The 16,498-nt window shown below is 53.4% G+C and overlaps 1 protein-coding gene across 2 annotated transcripts in view; it reads left to right on the top strand.

The window, feature by feature from the left end:
* The window catches only part of CHST13 (carbohydrate sulfotransferase 13), a 31,997-nt gene extending 16,318 nt beyond the window's left edge, over window positions 1–15,679 (top strand). The window contains exons 2-3 of one of the 2 annotated variants that reach the window (XM_074914195.1): window positions 10,398–10,480; window positions 14,055–15,679. In XM_074914195.1, the coding sequence (XP_074770296.1) occupies window positions 10,398–10,480; window positions 14,055–14,900 (929 nt within the window). In that variant the 3' untranslated portion in view covers window positions 14,901–15,679. The remainder of the gene's footprint in view (window positions 1–10,397; window positions 10,481–14,054) is intronic. The other variant, XM_074914196.1, reaches the window with a different exon arrangement.
* The last annotated feature ends 819 nt before the right edge of the window (window positions 15,680–16,498 follow it).

The following is a 16,498-nucleotide window of genomic DNA, read 5'->3' on the forward strand; positions in this document are numbered from 1 at the left end:
TATCATGGTGGCTAAAACATCACTTTCAGGTGCCTGTGGTGCTGCAAAACCCCTTTCTCCCACATGCGATAGTGTGCGGGTTCGTCTGTCTGAGCGGATGGGCGAGAAGATTTGTCTTTTGCTGCTGCAGCTTATGGTGCCTATTGTTCACGGGCTATTTTCTGGGTAAACCTCCTCATGCGCACGTCCTGTCTTGCCTCCAAGCTCAGGTTTGCCTCCAAGCTGCTTTTCTTTGTGGTTTTTCCCTCAGCTTTGTGGGTAACCTCCTCGCAATGCATCTCCGTTTAGCCCTCTGCTATTTCTAAGCGCTTGGGAGGTGAGTGGAGGCCGGGAGGGGGGTGGTTAATTATTTGGTTTGGCTGTTTTGAAAGGGCTAGTGAGGATGGTAGAAAATATGTAGCAGTGGGGAAAAAAGCCTGAGCTAAGCTTTCAAGCATCCCCGTGCTGCTGGGACTTGGTTCTGTCTGATCCAGCCGAGTTCAGGTCACTGGGTTGGTTGAATTTCTGCTGAATGAAACAGTGTGAGGTCAGAACCACACGAACTGCTGTCAGGATCATTCCCCCTTCCCGTGGGGAGCAGTCCCAGCAGGCTGGGCTTGCTGGTACTGGGGTGTCTCTGGGCACGATCCTGCACTTGGCTGATTCAGCAGGACCTCCAACACACCCGTGCCTTATATAAACACATATCAGGAGTCTTGTAATGGTAAGAGAAAGTAAATACCCTTTGTTAAGCCCTCTGATGGACAAGCAGATGAGCTTCAGGCTCAGGTGTGTGTTCTACTCCCCATCCCTGCAAGAACAGACATGTTTTGGGTTTCTGTGCTTCTGGGGGGGGGTGGGGGGGTGGGGGTGTGACACTGGTGACAGCTGCCAAGCTCTGCGATGCACCCTGTGACAGATGGCACCTGACTGGAGATGGGGCTTTGCCATGGGGGATAACTGGGCTGACAACATCCAGGTGGTGGCTGTGCTTGAAAATGGAGTTGGATGGCCCAAAACCAAGCTACCTGGAGGCAGTTTCTGAGCCTGAGAGTTAGGATGCAGGGATGCAGGGCTGGTGAGAGAAGACACTTACCCAGTGGTTTCAGAGGGACAGCTGAGTTTCCAGGGTTGTGGCTCAGCTGGTGACACAGGGGGATGCCATTAATTGGCTTATCCAGTGGTTTTGCAAGGGACAAGAAAGCAGCACAGTGGTAACTGTAATCCCGCCCTTCTGCTATGCTCCATCAGCCTGGCTGGGTTACCTGGGAAGGACTTGCTCCAGGTGCCCTCGCAGGGGTACAAGCAGCTCCAGCCCTCGGGCTCCCCTTGGAGCTCCTGTCGCTAATGCTGCCGTTGCCCATCCCTCCAGGAGATGGGTACAGGCTCGGGGGGTTAGTTGGGTCCTGCTGCAGATGTGTGGGTGCCCTGTGCGGGTCTCTCAGCCGTCCCTGGCTAGTCAGCTCTGCTAGAACGTCTGAAAATACTCTGGAGCAAGCGAGGGGAAGGTCCTGCTGCTCCCCGGGATGCTCCGGGCTGTCACTCTGATGCAGGCAGCGGGAGGGGAGCTGGCAGGGGGAGGCCTGGCTGAGAACAGAGGATTATTCCCCTTCCCTAACGAGGGAGCAGAGACAGGCCAACAGACTCGACGCCGCCTCTACCTCAGCAGAGAGAAATGCAGAGGCAGCCAGCCTTTCCCGAGGCCTGGCCATCAGCAGGGGAAATCCCGGCGGTGGGTCTGCCCGTGACCACACTGCACGGGGCTGTGTCAGGTGGCAACCTGTTGCCCATGCCCACCTAGCCTCCTGCACAGGAGAGGCACTCGCTGCTGGGAGGGGAAGGATGATGACCTGTGAATGCTCTGAGCTCCTGCGAGAGGATGTTGTCAGGAGGCAGAACAGGCTGAACAAGCCATAACTGCGGAGAAAAACACCAATGCAAAGAGAAACAAAGATGGGAAGGGCGGCAGGGGCATTTCCCGAGCTATGGAGGATGTTGGTCTGGAACAAGAAATGTATGTTTGTATTGTAAATATTAGTTACGGAGTTCTGAGAGCCGATGCCAGCTCCCCTCCGTCACTCCTCCTGCTCACCACTCGCTGGCGCAGCCCCAGGGTGAACAAAAGAGGCCAGATCCAGCGTTTGCTCCAAAGGGAGCTGGTAGCTGCCACATGGAAGCTGTGCAAGGTGGGGGCTATCACAGGTTGATATCTGAGCTCTCCCCCTTCCCTGTAACACGGTGCATGGGAGAGGCCGGGGGAAAAGATCAGAAAACATCTCTTCTGGTTGTTCTCCATAGGGCTGGGTGCTTTCTGCCATTGCTTGTGCCTGTCTGAAGATTGCTGTTCACCCTGAAATGCTCTGTCTCCCCAAAATGCTTAGTCCTGCAGGTGCTGTGCTGCCACGTGTACCTGCCAGACCGGGGCAGGGGTGCTGCCCACTACCTCTGAGCATGCCCAGGGCCACAGTCTCCTACCACTGGGGTGGAAACAGAGTGCAGATACCCATCACCTGTCTGGGGGGCAAACCTCAGCTCTGGTGATGTGGGAGGGAACTTGGTCTGCTACCTGAGAGAGCTCCTTCCAGATCCTCCCAGCCCCAGCAGCTCCTGCAGGCCCTCTGGGTCTGGAGGCTGCCAGGCAGGTCTGAAATGCCTCGTGTACCCCCCTGGTTCTCCTGGTGACCCCCTGCATGCCCCGACAGGCAATCGCTGGGGCTGTGCTGCAGAATGAGATCTTTGTACACAGTCATCGTGCTGTTGTTTCACTTTTGGGGGCAGAACGGGCCCTGTCACGTCCTGCAGATTCCGGGAGCAGTGTTCTTAGCTGTGAGTGATGTTCTTGGCTCTCCCCCAGCTCCCGTGTTTGTACTGACACTCTGCTGGCGCCCTCAGCCAGGTCTCTGCCGTTTGCCATCCGCCCCAGATTTCCCACACTACAGCCCCAAGTCCTGTGCCCCACATCCAAAGCCTTTGGGACGTTCCCTCTTGCCTGGCGAGCCGTGGGGTTTGGGTTTTATTCCCAGAGGTGCTCCCCTCGCTCTGAAGATGTGTGAACACTGGAATTGCCACGCTTCCTCACAGCTGAACGCAGCGGGCAACAAAGCAAACGGGCGCTTAGTTGTTCATCTTCTCCATCAAAGAGAGGTCACTGCCTTCAGGTCTGGAGTTTGCTGTTGGATTTTGGTGTTTGGGTTCCTGCATCACCACATCATCAAAACACCAGTTTTGTTTGGAAAACTATCTTTTTTTTAAAAAAACAAAGCAACAGTCAGCCCTTGTGCTTAGGTGAGGCAAATGTGTTCTCTACCAGTACAAGCCCAAGCATAAAAGCCAGAGCTTCCTAGAATTAGACTGCCTCCTTGAGACCAGCACTGATAGCTCTGATCCTTCCAAGCAGGGCTGCTCTTCACGTGGACCACCGGCCGCTGCCCAGGGGCTCGACTGCTGCTTCCATGTGTGATTTCTTGGCCTCTGTGCCCTGGACCATCCTCACACAGTTGAATGTCCAGCTGCCAACCAGGCTGCACATCCCAGACTTTACTATCAAACTGGGAGGGAAAACTGAGCTCAGACTGCAAGAACTGGATTTATCACTGCTGCTGTCAAGCTCAATTTTCTTTTTCTCTCTTTTTTTTTTTTTCCTCTTGGATGTTAAAATCGAAAATTGGACAGATTCAGCAGGCAGTGGCTGCAGTTCGCGTTTGGCTTTGAATAACGCAGGCTCAATATCCTCTGTTAAATGAGATGGCAGGATTCTTCTCCGGGTCCCTTGGGTGCCGTCATTTAAACCGGAGGAGCCCGTCTCCGTGGAGCGCGGCCGCGTTCCTGCAGGCAGGGCCGAGCGAGCCGTCGCGGCTCCGACTGCCCCACTCCCTCATCGCCCATCACGGGTGCCGGAGGGGAGTCAGCAGAGTCTGGAGAAGCTCATTGTGGTGCCCACAGAGCTCCAAGTCCTTATTTCTGGCTCTTCCAGCGACTGATTTAAGGCAAGTGCTGATCCCTTTATGCTGTGGAGCTCTGTGTGTTGTTTCCCCTTCCGATAAAACAGGGTAGTACTGTTCTTGTTTCCCACTGTAAATTCTTCTTCCTTCTGTGAACGCCGCTCAGCTGCACACGTGCCGTGTGTGCCAGGCAGCCCATTCCTGTCACCAGTGACCTGTGTTCAGATCCAGAGGCCGTCACAAATGTGAATCCATCACTAATGTGATGTGACAAATTCTGGATTCACACCCCACCTCCACCAAGTTCAGATTTTTTTTTTTTTTTTTTTGGTCTGAGAGCTCATCCCCTTTCCAAGAGGGGCTGCCCTGAGAGCTGGGGCTTCATACAGTACCAACTATCCCACTCACCCTCTGGGAGTCACAGGCTGTAATTAACACTCAGACTGATCATTTTGGGTAGCCTGGCTACAATTATTTTTTCTCTTTTTTTAGGTTTTAGCACAGACACAACAGGAAGTGAAGCTGGGGCTGTGAGACAGCAGCGGGGAGACAGTGGTGGGGTCAGGATTAGCTCCTTGGGGCCTCTGGGGTTCATACTCATGTGCAAGTATGCGTGCTGTCTCTTCACTTCCCTTGGCTGGAGACCACTGAACCTCCAGGTTTTAACCCTCTCCAGCATTTCATATCAGAGAACACAAGTGGAGCTTTTGGCTCTTTGTGGCCCCAGGGTCCAGCCTGGATAATGCCTGAAAGCTCCATCCTCCAGCTCAGAAGGAGTTGGGGGATTCCTCCTGCTGCATCTTGGCCAGACTCCCTCTGATCTGAGGTTTCCAAAGCTCTTCTGATCTGGCACCCGAGCAAGCGGGCAGGAAGCTGTCCTGCACGTGAAACTCTTCCCGTCCCTCTCTGCCAGCCTGTTTCTGGGGGACAATCACATCCCAGCTCAGCTCCAACACACATCCAGCCCTTCCAACCCGCCAGGGGCAGGGGGTCCTGGGGTCACCTCGCAGCCCCTACCAGCAGCTCTGGCTCTGCGCCGGGCCCAGGAGAGCAGAGCTGTCCGTGCTGCCACTGAGGGTCACCAATGCTATGGATAATAGTATTCATGCTTGTTTTGCTGCTGTGGCAAATACCTCATCTGATACGTGTCAGGACTTCATTTGCCTTTTTCTATGCCTGTCACACTGGCAGCTGGTAGCCCAGAACTAATGCATCTGGGAGCTCCTGCCACTTCCAGCAGCAAAGTAGTAGAAACTGCTGAATTCCAACACTGTGACTTAAATTCTGTCGAATTTCCACTCGCCTGGTCCAGGACGAAGCTTTAGTTTCCCTGTTTGGTGTTTCAGCCTCCCCCTGCCATGGCAGCCTGTCTCAATGCTTTGTCTGTCATCAGTATCTTTCTATTTTTATGGCGACTCACTCCCAAAGTGCAGATCCCAAAGCCAATCTTGGAGATATTTTACTAGAAATCCGCCTTCTGCCGAGCATTTCCCGTTTAAGCGCTGCCTGTTTTCCACTTTGTCCTTTACAGTTCACCTTCTAAACTTCATCCTCTCTGACTGAAGTACTTGTTTCCTGTGGTATGTCATATCTTGTGCGTTACATATATCTAGGTGAGGATCTACCACATACCCTTGATCTACAGAAACAGCTTATTTTATTCACAGATGAGGTTGCGTGGGTATAAGCCGCGCTTAGTAAATGCCGTGTTGATTTTATTCCCCTATCCAGTTGCACCCACATCTTTTAATTGTTTTCTTTCCTTCAGACTGTTTTCTAAAGCCTCAGTAATGCTGATGTCAGCCTAGCAGGCTCGTCGCTGCCTGAATCCTGTCTCCTAGCCAAACTCTTCAGCTCAGGCGCTGGATTTGCTGTTGTGGTTGCTGAGAACCTCCCTCCGTAATTAAGAACCTCCACAGCCAAAACAGCAAATTCTTTCTCTGGTGCTTCCAGAAGTCTGGAATGGGCATGATCCATTCTTTCCCTCACCTCACACATGTCTGGCTGTCTTCGTGATCAGCTAGTACACCTAAATATTCACAGCTTTAAAATCTATTCCCTTTTCCAAAGACAGCTGGCGAGTGATGGAAACCCCGGGTCCTGCTGGGGTATTGATGTCACATCGCTGCAAGCAAATAGCTTTGGTTTTGGTGGGACAGCACTAAAATCTGGGCTGTAGGGGGGAAAGGAGGGAGCGAGCACGTTGCCTTTTTAAGCTCTGAAGGAAAGACCGAAAGACTCGTAGCACGGGAGATTCCAAAATGTGCCTGAGCTGCCTTTCAGTGATTTCTGGTTAATGTTACTGCCTTAGCACGAGGCTTTTGGTCTCTTGCTCTGCATCACTCCGGTTCCCTTCCCTCATCCTTTGGAGATGCAAAGAACAAACGTGGTATTTCCTCCTGCCTGTCTCAGTGAAAAACATTTTGGATTTGGACCACGGACATACACTCACTGTCTTGATAATTGTTATCCAAATGGTGATCCAGCAGCTGCCTAGGGTTGATGTTTTCTCCCCTTTAGAAACTCGATATACCTTGGCAAAGTGACATCCTCGCTTTCGGATGCAATTGTGGTGATGCTCAATTTCCAAGGGTTACCACTGCATGTGGTGGAATCTGGGAACCTCGGGAACAAGCTATAAAGTCAGTAGGAAAGACAGGATTCAAAGATCTTGGCAGCTCCCCCGTGATGGAAGATCCTGCTGTACTCAGGGCCATGGTGCCAAAACGCAGCATGAACCACTAATTTACTCTGATGATACTCCCTCCTCAACACTGTCATATATTTTGGTATTCCTTGGCCTTTCCAAACTTGGAGTCCCAGGAGCATCCCAGGGATGGGTAAGCCAGCGGTACAGGGGATGGGGTGACTGACTCACTCCCAGCATGAACGAGGGGAAGAAGAGGGATGTGTAAATGTGCCTACCTGCCCCCTTCCTCCCTCCTTCTGCTCACAGTCCGGGCTCTGTCCCAGGTCTAATAGAAGAAACAGGCACAGATCAAGAACAGATCCTTTCCCCGGTGAGGTGGTTGGGATGAAGCAGCCAGGGAAGAGGGGTTTTGTGTCCAAATTAGGGCTGAGCTGTGTTCCTAGGGCTGCACAGTGGGCACCTGGGGTCTGGCGACGGGGGAAGACTGGGAGAGGAATGCATCAGCAGAGATACTACAGAATCATCTAGGTTGGAAAAGAACTCGAAGATCATTTAGTCCAACCATAAATTGCAGGTGCTGGGGCTGAGGGATGGTGAATGGGATGGCTGCAGCTTGGGGTCACGAGGCAGAACTGTGTTAGGTGCCAAAGCCTGGTCTTAGAGAGGCTGGACTCTGTTAAATCACTGTCTACAGCCTCCCACCGGCTCAGCCTACCGCTGTGTTGGCCCATGTTGCTCTGCTGGGCGATCCCAGATTTCTGTGGGGTGCTTTGGGCACAGGCAGGCTGGACTTGCCTCCGTTTGAGCTCACGGAGGCGTTGGCAGCCGCTCTGACCCCGGCCCTGTGGAGGAGGACGCGTTGGTCCCCACGGGGCACAGGGATGGGTGCTGCCCCCCGCGTGCACCGTGCTGAGCCGCACACGTCCCGCTCTGCTGCAGGGTTCAACGCTGTTCAAAATCCATCCTCATGGCCCAGGCAGCACCCCCGTCACTTTTCTCCTCGGGACGCCGGGTGTAGCACGAGCAGACGGTTTCTGAGCTGGGGGGGGCATTCCTGCGGTTGGAGCCTCGTACAAACCTGCCGTTGGGCCACACATTTGCTCTGAAGGGTTTGGCAAGAGCCCCGGGCAGGGGATGGTGTCATCTCTTTGGAGAGCAAAAGCTGTCAAGATGCGGAGTGGGGAGTGCTGGTGGCTTCCTCCTGCCAGCTCAGCGCTCCCGGGCTCCTCCAGCCACACGGGAGCAGCCTGGCAGCTTTTTTTCCTTTTTTATTTTTTTTTTTCTCTTCCCTTTTTCTTTTCTGGAACCCTGTACAGCATGAGCATAGCAGGGCTCCCAGGGGGTTTGCTGCTATCCAGAGAAGATGTCTTGTTCTCTGCCAGATCTTGTGCTGGAAAAAGGCTGGAGGAAATCCAGTTTGCAACGTTTCTGCTGGGGGTGTTGGTGAAAGTCCTGTGAGGTGCAGCAGTCCCTGGCCAGGCTTGTTCCCCTGCCTCAGCAGCACCAAAAGGCACAGCCCAGAGCGGGTAAAGCATGGATCTGACCTACCCGACCTCTGCTCGCTCCACGCTTTACTGCAGATTTGCTTTTTGTTCACCCGAAAGAACCTTCTGCCGAGCCAGCCCGCTCCTCCCAGGCCACGACCTGACCCTGCACCACGCACCGAAGCTTTTTCCAGGGAAGGTGTTTCCACGCACCCCTGTGCAGCACCAGGAGGAGCAATTTGCATTTCCAGCAGCTTCAGGACAGCCAGAACCACCTGGGGTTTGCCTACGTCCCTCGTAAGAAAGGTTCTGCTTGATGCACATGTTAATCTCGAAAACAAACGCCTCCACGTTGCTTTTACTAAATATAGGAGAAGTGTCTGCTGCGGCGCAGGGCGCTTGCAGACAGCCCACAGCGGGGTCACACTACTGAATCGAACAGGAGTTTATCAGCCCCAGCCAGGAAAGGGACTCGAGTTTAATGCTCTCCGCTTGCAGATTTGAGCTGCAGTGAGTTGAATTTTCAAGGTCAATCTCATTCCCTGTCATTTGCAGAGGACTGAGCTTGGAAACGTGAAACGGGGCTCCTCTGGGATGAGCATCTCAGCCCAGCGCCGAGTACGTTGGATCTTCCGCTTATCTCTCGTTAGCACAGATGGCTTTTCACCCCCCTGTGGGGTAACTGATACAGGGGGTTGAGGAAGAAACCGTCCCTTCTCGTTGAGTCACATCTCGATCAATCCAGTGCTGCAGGAAGTGTCATTTCCCATGAACGCACAAGCGTGCATGCACTGCTGGTGGATTCTTGTGAGGTCAGGCACTCATTTCCCCCTAATTACAGCTCCAGGAATGAACAGTGTTCAGCTTAGAGCCTGGTGACTTTGTGCTTTGGAGCAGTTTTCATTTAAGCAAAATATAAGCATGTGAAAATGAAGATGGAATTTGGATTTTTTCTTTCTGGTTCTTTTGGTTAAAAAGATGCCATCTGGGGCTTGTATAACTAGTTTGGGTTTGTTTGGTGATGGTCAGTGAACGAGAAGATCCAGAGCCCCAGATTGTCATGCAAAAAGTCTCCACGTTAGAAACCTTCGTGTTGCCAGAAACAGTTTGCGAGCGATGCTTTCCCCTGCACCACATACATCCCTCTGAGATTTCAGAAGGCCCCTGTAGGAGCAGGAACTTGGAGGACTGGAAGAACCTCCCAGGCCGTGATCTCCCGAACAATGTGTCCTATCATCCCCTCCAGAAAAAACATCATCTTCCATTTTAAAACTCAATGTGGTTTCTTCTGTGGAAGCCAACTCCAGGGCTGCACAACCCCCACGGTTAGAAACCTTCTCCTATGAAAACTGTCGTGGCATCCTCTGCCAACAAAGAGGGTCAGATCCAGGAAGCAGAGGGTGGGTGAGAGGCACTGCTGCATGCGAAAGCCTGCGCCCCTGTCGTGGCTGGCTCCCTGCATTAGGTTTGGGATATCCGGGCCATGTGGTTCTGCCCACGCTGTGCTGGAAACATGTCCCCGAGGCTGAGGGATGGCAGCTGAACCAGATACTTCATAGCCTGGAAGGTGGTTGCATCCCTAACATAATTTATGAGCGTGAAAACTTGAACATCTGTCACCTCTGGGGTGTCCGGCGCCACATTCGTGGCTGGCCAGGCCCAGCCTTGGGTTTGGTGCTGCTCTGAAATCAACCAGCCAATCTGCGTGGCAAGGAAGGGGCGAGGACTGCTTGGGTGGCTGTCTTCAGCTTCAGACACTCAAGGAGATGTTGGTTGTTTAGAAGGAAAAAAAAAAAAAAAAAGGCAAATAAAAAACTTAAAACGACTTATCAGTCAGACACAGCATAGCTATTAATTTGCCTATTAATGACCGTGTGTCTGAGCCTGGAAATGCAAACTCTGAGCCCGTGGGGGCTCAGCACAGAGCTGCTGGCGTTGGATCTGCCCCTTATCTCTGCCAAGCACAGGCGCTGTCTCGCCGCTGACGGGGCCGCGGCGATGCTGGTGGGGTCCTGTCACCTCCTGGGTCGTTCCCTCGCCAATGCAGTGGCACCTCCCAGACACACATGGATCAAACTGTTCCCAGTTGCTCTTGAAATTGTAACAAGCTGTTACCTTTATTTATGGTCTTTTATTTGTTTAAAGGTTGGGTCTGGACCTTCTGAACTACAAGGGCAGGTTTTGTTCAAGAGGGAGGGACAAGCATTGCTTGAGCACCCTCTCCCACAGCCAGAGGGATTTGTCTCTTCTTGGGGATGTTGCCTCATCCCAACTTGGGCATCTCCAGAGAGGATGAGGGAAGCAGCCCCTCCCAACTCCTCTGATTTTTCTCATTTTTTCCAGCTGCAGAAGACGGGGTTATGAGATCCACCTGGCAGGGGAAGGGCGGTCGCAGCCCACTCCAGGCCCTGTATGAGAGTGACCAGGTAAGGGGACAGGGAGATGGGGAGGGGAGTGAAGAGGGAGTGGACCCCTTCTTCCACCCCTCTGGTGTTCAGGGCACTGCACTGTCTCCAACCCCATGCCTGAACCTCTAGTCACGTCCAAAAAACCACGCTGCTTTGGGGAGTAATTGTTGATAAAGAACTGCTTATGGCCCTTCCTGGGGCAAATGGTTTCATCACCGGTGGGCTGTGGCCATCACAGTGGGGAAGGAGCATCATTGCTGCACTTTCTGAGATAATAAGTGAGAGATGCTTTTACGCTGGGAGCTCTGTGTATACACTCACATGTGTATGCATAGATATACACAATATATATACCTGCATAAAGCTGGACCCAACCATGAGGAGTTTATAATCCTGGGCCATCTCAGTCCTCTCTGTCACCGCGCCCCTCCGGGTGGGTTTAGTGAGTCCCTCCCTGTGTAAGGCCCTGCTACAGGACAAGCCACGGGCCAGATCGGGGCAGAGAGCACTTGCCCTTGGCCACTGAATGGGAGCTTGGAGGTTTGTGCCTGAAGCTGCGGAAGGTGTTTTTTTTCCCTTCTGCTGCATTTTCCCCCTGGGTGGGCCGTTTCCCCCCATGCAGCCAGCCTTGTCTTTGCAGAGGGATTCTCGCCCACAACTTCCCCGCAGGAAGCGCTGCAGGAAACCACCCTCCCGACACTGCAACGGGCTGGGCCACGGCCACATGCCCCGGCCACCAAAAGTGCCCCGCACCTCCCCATATCCACAGGGCCACCATCCTCCGTGGCCCCCAGGGAGCAGAGGGACTGGTGGTCCCTGCAGCTGGCTGCCGTCCCCAGTGCCGCAGCCAGATCTCCTTCCCGTTCGTGTTGCTCTCTAGGTTGATGCTTTTCTGTCTATAAGCAGCCACATGACATTTGTTCTGGGAAAAACAGCAAGCGTGGACTTCCCTGGCCACCACGCCGCAAACCCGAAGGCTGCTGGCGTGCCGTGGTGTTACTTCCTTAAAAGCAATACTTAATTTCTCTGGCTTTTAAAAAAGAAGGAAATGAAGGGAGCAATTTTGCTCTGAAATAACTGCAAGACAGGCACTTACTGCAGTGGGCGGCTGTTGAAAAGCAGTCACATTTATCTGTTGCCATGCCTGCAGACACTGTCTGTCTGTCTGTCTCTCTGGTCTGATAGTTTTGAATTACGCAAGTGGAGGGAAAAACACCTGAAAAAAAAAAAAAAAGCACATGGTTAAAATGCAGCTTTGTTTTTTGTTTTTTTTTTTTTAAGTGCTAGCAAAAAGCGTTGCCAGTTTTAAAAGGTGATGGGGAGCCTCCAAAGAACTGAAATTACTACTGAAAGGCTTAGCTGTGTTGCAGGGAGGTGTAGCATGAGAATGCCTCTTCAGCTGTGATCGTCACCACCCAATGTGCTCTATCTTTTTCATATATCAGCAATGTCAGAGTCATCTTTTGCTGGCAGTTCCAGGTCTGTTGACCTGCATTTCCTCCACCTGAGCATTTCTCCTTATCATCTTCCTCTTGGAAGGAGCAGCAATGGGATGCTTTCTCCTGCCCATGCAGGTTCCTAGAGAAAGTGGTCACTAAGGTGACCTGGATAAGGTTATTTCTTTTGTGAAAATGAATCCCAGAATCATCTGGGCTGGAAAAGCCCTTGCAGCTCCTCCAGCCCAACCATGACCCTCCCCCTGACCGTTCCCAACTCCCCCAGATCCCTCAGCGCTGGCTCAGCCCGACTCTTCAACCCCTCCAGGGATCCCGGGGACTCCCCCCTGCCCTGGGCAGCCCATTCCAACGCCCAACAGCCCCTTCTGCACAGAAATCCTTCCTCAGAGCCAGCCTGACCCTGCCCTGGGCAGCTTGAGGCCATTCCCTCGGGGCCTGGCGCTGGGGCCTTGGCTCCAGAGACTCATCCCCCCTCTCTGCCCCCTCCTGGCCGGGAGTTGCAGAGGGCCAGGAGGTCTCCCCTCAGCCTCCTCTTCTCCAGACTGAACCCCCCCAGTTCCCCCAGCCGCTCCCCAGCAGACCTGTGCTCCAAAGTGATGAGACACAAGATCCAAAAGAGTCTTGAATGTGGTTTATGCCTTGCAGGAGGAGCTGTTTGCCCAAATGTTAGTGCTCCTCTGAATGTTGGATCATCCACAGGATGGGCAGTTTGTGTCAGGATCCCAACTCACGGCAGGAGCTTTACAAAGCCCCATCTCCACAACGCTGCCTCTCCCAAAACCCCTGATGGTCCCCAGGGAGAGGCAAGGGTGCACCTGAAGCTTGGTAAAGGATGTCCTTTGGCCTGCCTCAGCGATGACACCTGTCAGCAGCAAGGATGTAGGGACCAAGGAGGTGGCCTGCCCTTGCCCTTCGTCTTGACATTGCCACATCTCTGCCAGCTGCAGAGGCATTAACCGTGGGGCCACGGGGTGCCAGCAGGACTGTCTTCACGACCACAAAGTGGAAACCACCGTCATGACATGGAGGTTCCCAACCGTCATGACATGGAGGTTCCCAGCAATGACCCTGGGTTCGAATGCAAAACCTCCCAACCCTTGTGAGCAAACCGGGCAGTGAGTGGGCAGGAGGAGGAGGAGGGGACCTTCCCCTTCTGAGTTCCTGGAAATAATTTCCTTCTGCAGTTCTTTTACTGACATTTTGGAATTTATGATGAAAGCCATGACAGGAAAGGTCATGTCCTCAAATCTGGAGGGGGGGGGGATTTCAGCTGGGGCAGGAATCGGAGGGTTCTTGGCTCCTGGGAGGCCAATGCAGCAGCTGCCAGGCCTCGATGCAGGAGTCAGAAGGGATAAAGGACCATATGTGGACTCCTCATCCCTGTAGACAAAGGAGGCTGGGACCAGAGCTGAGGCACTGGTCTGGCCTGTGTGAAAAGTGTCCCTCAGGAGAAGAAACCCAGACCTCTCAGGAAGGGCCCCACCACCGCCTCCAGCAGCATCTTGCTTCTCTCCATCATGCCCCGCCACCCCACTTCACCTCCAGCTCCCCATCTGCTCCCCAGGGGTCAGCTGTCACCATTAAAAGACCATTTTTCCTCCCCCCCAGGTCCCTTTGCCTTTCCTTGGCAGCACACCCCCACCCGTTCCCTCATGCGTGCCCACACCCGTGTGCCACGTTTCTGCTCTCCCCATTGCAGCCGGGCAGGAGCCAGCAGAGGGGCTCTGCTGTTTCTCCTGGAGGGGTCGGGCCATGTGTGCCCCTCCGGGCTCATGCATGCCCCCCTGGGCTCGTGCGTGCCCCCCTGGGCTCATGTAAGGGAGAGCTTTAGCTCAGTGTGTGTGGGGGTGCTGTTACAAACGTTCAGTTGTTGACTCTGCACCACCTGTTCTTCCCTCACCCCCTTTGACTTGTCCTCCCATCCAGCTCCTCATCACATTTCATTCCTTTTTTTGACCCCAGCAGGCACAAGGATTAAATGCACCAAAGCAAGTTGTGTTCAGAGCCAGCGCTGTCCCCAGAAATCTCACTTGGGTGACTACCAAACCTAGGAAAGGGAAGGGGATTGGGCTGAGTGTTGTGTGTAGGGCAAGCTAGTGACCATCTCTTTTTTTTTTTTTTTTTCCTCCCCCCAGTTTGAGCAGTCATCACTGCAGGCAGTTCACCAGCAGAGACGGGAACTGTTGAGCAACATCTGCAACCGTTACACCCGCAAGCGGCGTCTCCTGCGGCCGGATGACTTGCGGCACTTGGTGGTGGATGACACCCATGGGCTGCTCTACTGCTATGTGCCCAAGGTGGCCTGCACTAACTGGAAGCGGGTGATGATGGTCCTGACGGGGCAAGGCAAGTACCAGGACCCACTGGAAATCCCCGCCAACGAGGCCCACGTCTCCTCCAACCTGCGCACCCTCTCCGAGTACAGCATCCCCGAGATCAACCACCGCCTGCGCAGCTACCTCAAGTTCATCTTCGTGCGGGAGCCCTTCGAGCGGCTGGTCTCGGCGTACCGCAACAAGTTCACCCGCAGCTACAACACGGCCTTCCACAAGCGCTACGGGACCAAGATCATCCGGCGGCACCGGCAGGAGCCCAGCGACAAGGCCCTGGAGCGCGGGGACGACGTGCGCTTTGAGGAGTTTGTCTACTACCTGCTGGATCCCCGGACGCAGCGGGAGGAGCCCTTCAACGAGCACTGGGAGCGGGTGCACTCGCTCTGCCACCCCTGCATCGTCCACTACGATGTGGTGGGCAAATACGAGACCTTGGCCGAAGATGCCAACTACATCCTGCAGCTGGTTGGGGCCGACGCGAGCGTCAAGTTCCCATCTTCATCCAAGACCACCAGGACAACAGATGACATGACGGCCCAGTTCTTCCAGGACATTAGCCCTTTCTACCAAAGGAGACTCTTTAATTTATACAAAATGGACTACTTGCTCTTCAATTACTCCATCCCCTCCTACCTCCGCATCCGATGAGGCAGGGGCTGGGGGGAGAGGTGAGAGAGAGCTGGGTAACTCTCATCTTGCCGCAATTCCTCTCCTCCCACCCTGTGCTCATCTCTCAGTTGACTCCTCCCCCGTGCCCTCGCCATTAGGGTCTGTTCCACAACCTGATGCCTTGTTCATGCGTGGTCTGGAGGGAGGACACCTCTCAAAACACCGGGGCTGGAGCTTTTCCTTCCCTTTCCCTCCACCCTTCAACATCTCCAGGGGATGGTGGTGGGACCGGACACTGCTGGGTGGGAGGGCTTGTCTTGGCTGGGGACTTTCTTTTCAGTAAGAGACTCCTCTGTAGATCCAAGTTGTGGGAAGGCTCCTTTTTTGGGCAGGATCCCTTCAGGTCTTTCTCCTCCTTACTGGGCTGTTTGGGGTGGACATGGCGTCTTGGGGGGCAGGGTGGAGTGTGTCAGAGACTTGCATAGAACCAGAAATAAAGCAATAATTTAATGTAAGTTTTCCCTTTTGTTGAAAATTGCTCCCACCTTTTCTTTCCGCCGTTTTCTCCTCCGTCCTCCCGCGCTGTCCCCCATTGCTGGGGAAGGCAGTGGTGTGCTACTGTGACTACATATTTCTGCCTTGATAAAGCCTGGAGGGGTTTTTTGTTCCTTTCGTTCCACGTGCCCTCGGCTGGGATGCAAAATACTCCAAAGAGAAAGAAAGGAGCAGGTTCGCAGCAGGTATGGGCTGATAGAGACACGGCACTTTCTCCTGAACTGCAGCAGCAGAGCACTCAGTGCTGGTGTGCGTGTGTGTCTCTGGGTTTCTGGTCAAATCCAATAAATCCAGGCCCCACACCTCCTGTTTTTTAGGAGCAGGTGGTAAGTGTTTTGCAAAGCCATACGTACAGCTGGGGGGGCAAGGGGTCTGCTCCAAGGACATCGCGGTGTCCTGCCCATGGACCTGCTGGCTTTTTGTCCCCTGGCACTGTGGGCTCCTGCTTGGGGTGGCCACATTGCCCCCGGGGGATGGAGAAGGGTGCTGGGACAGGTTTGAGTTATAAAGTGCTCCAGGGGGCTGGGATGGGAGAGATCGTTCTGGCCATGAAAAGGTGGCGCTGGGCTGCGAAGGACAGAGAAGAAGAATGTGTGTCTGTGTGTATGTGTCTGTCTGTGTATGTGTGTCTGTCTGTGTGTGTAAAAATTGAGAATAAAAATGGGGACAGAGACACCTAGAGGAAGATTCCCCTTTGCCTGGCTGGTTTTGGACAATTCGTTCCTTGACAAAAAAAAGGGGAGGAGGGCGCAAAACACAAAAGAAAATGACAAACCCAGTCCTAGGATTTTAAATTAAAACCAGTCGAAGGAGCTGTATTTCTTTAAAACCATATTTCAGTCTTTCCTCTTTTCTGTTCAGCTTTGAGTCAGTGGCTGCCTTTGTAAATAAACACGTTGGTAATAGAATTTGCTGTGGAGTGTGTCTGCTGGCTCGGCTGCAAGCACTTGACTTATTAGTGCAATACAATGGGAGGTTTTATAAAACCCCAGTGCTCTCAGGCTCTTTTAAAAAATAATGTTTTCATCTAAAAGCTTTCAGCTGTTATATCTTAACCTTTTTCCTCTCTGCCTCTCATTGGC

The sequence above is a fragment of the Athene noctua genome, chromosome 10 (assembly GCF_965140245.1).
Source record: "Athene noctua chromosome 10, bAthNoc1.hap1.1, whole genome shotgun sequence".
Taxonomy (NCBI): Eukaryota; Metazoa; Chordata; class Aves; order Strigiformes; family Strigidae; genus Athene; species Athene noctua.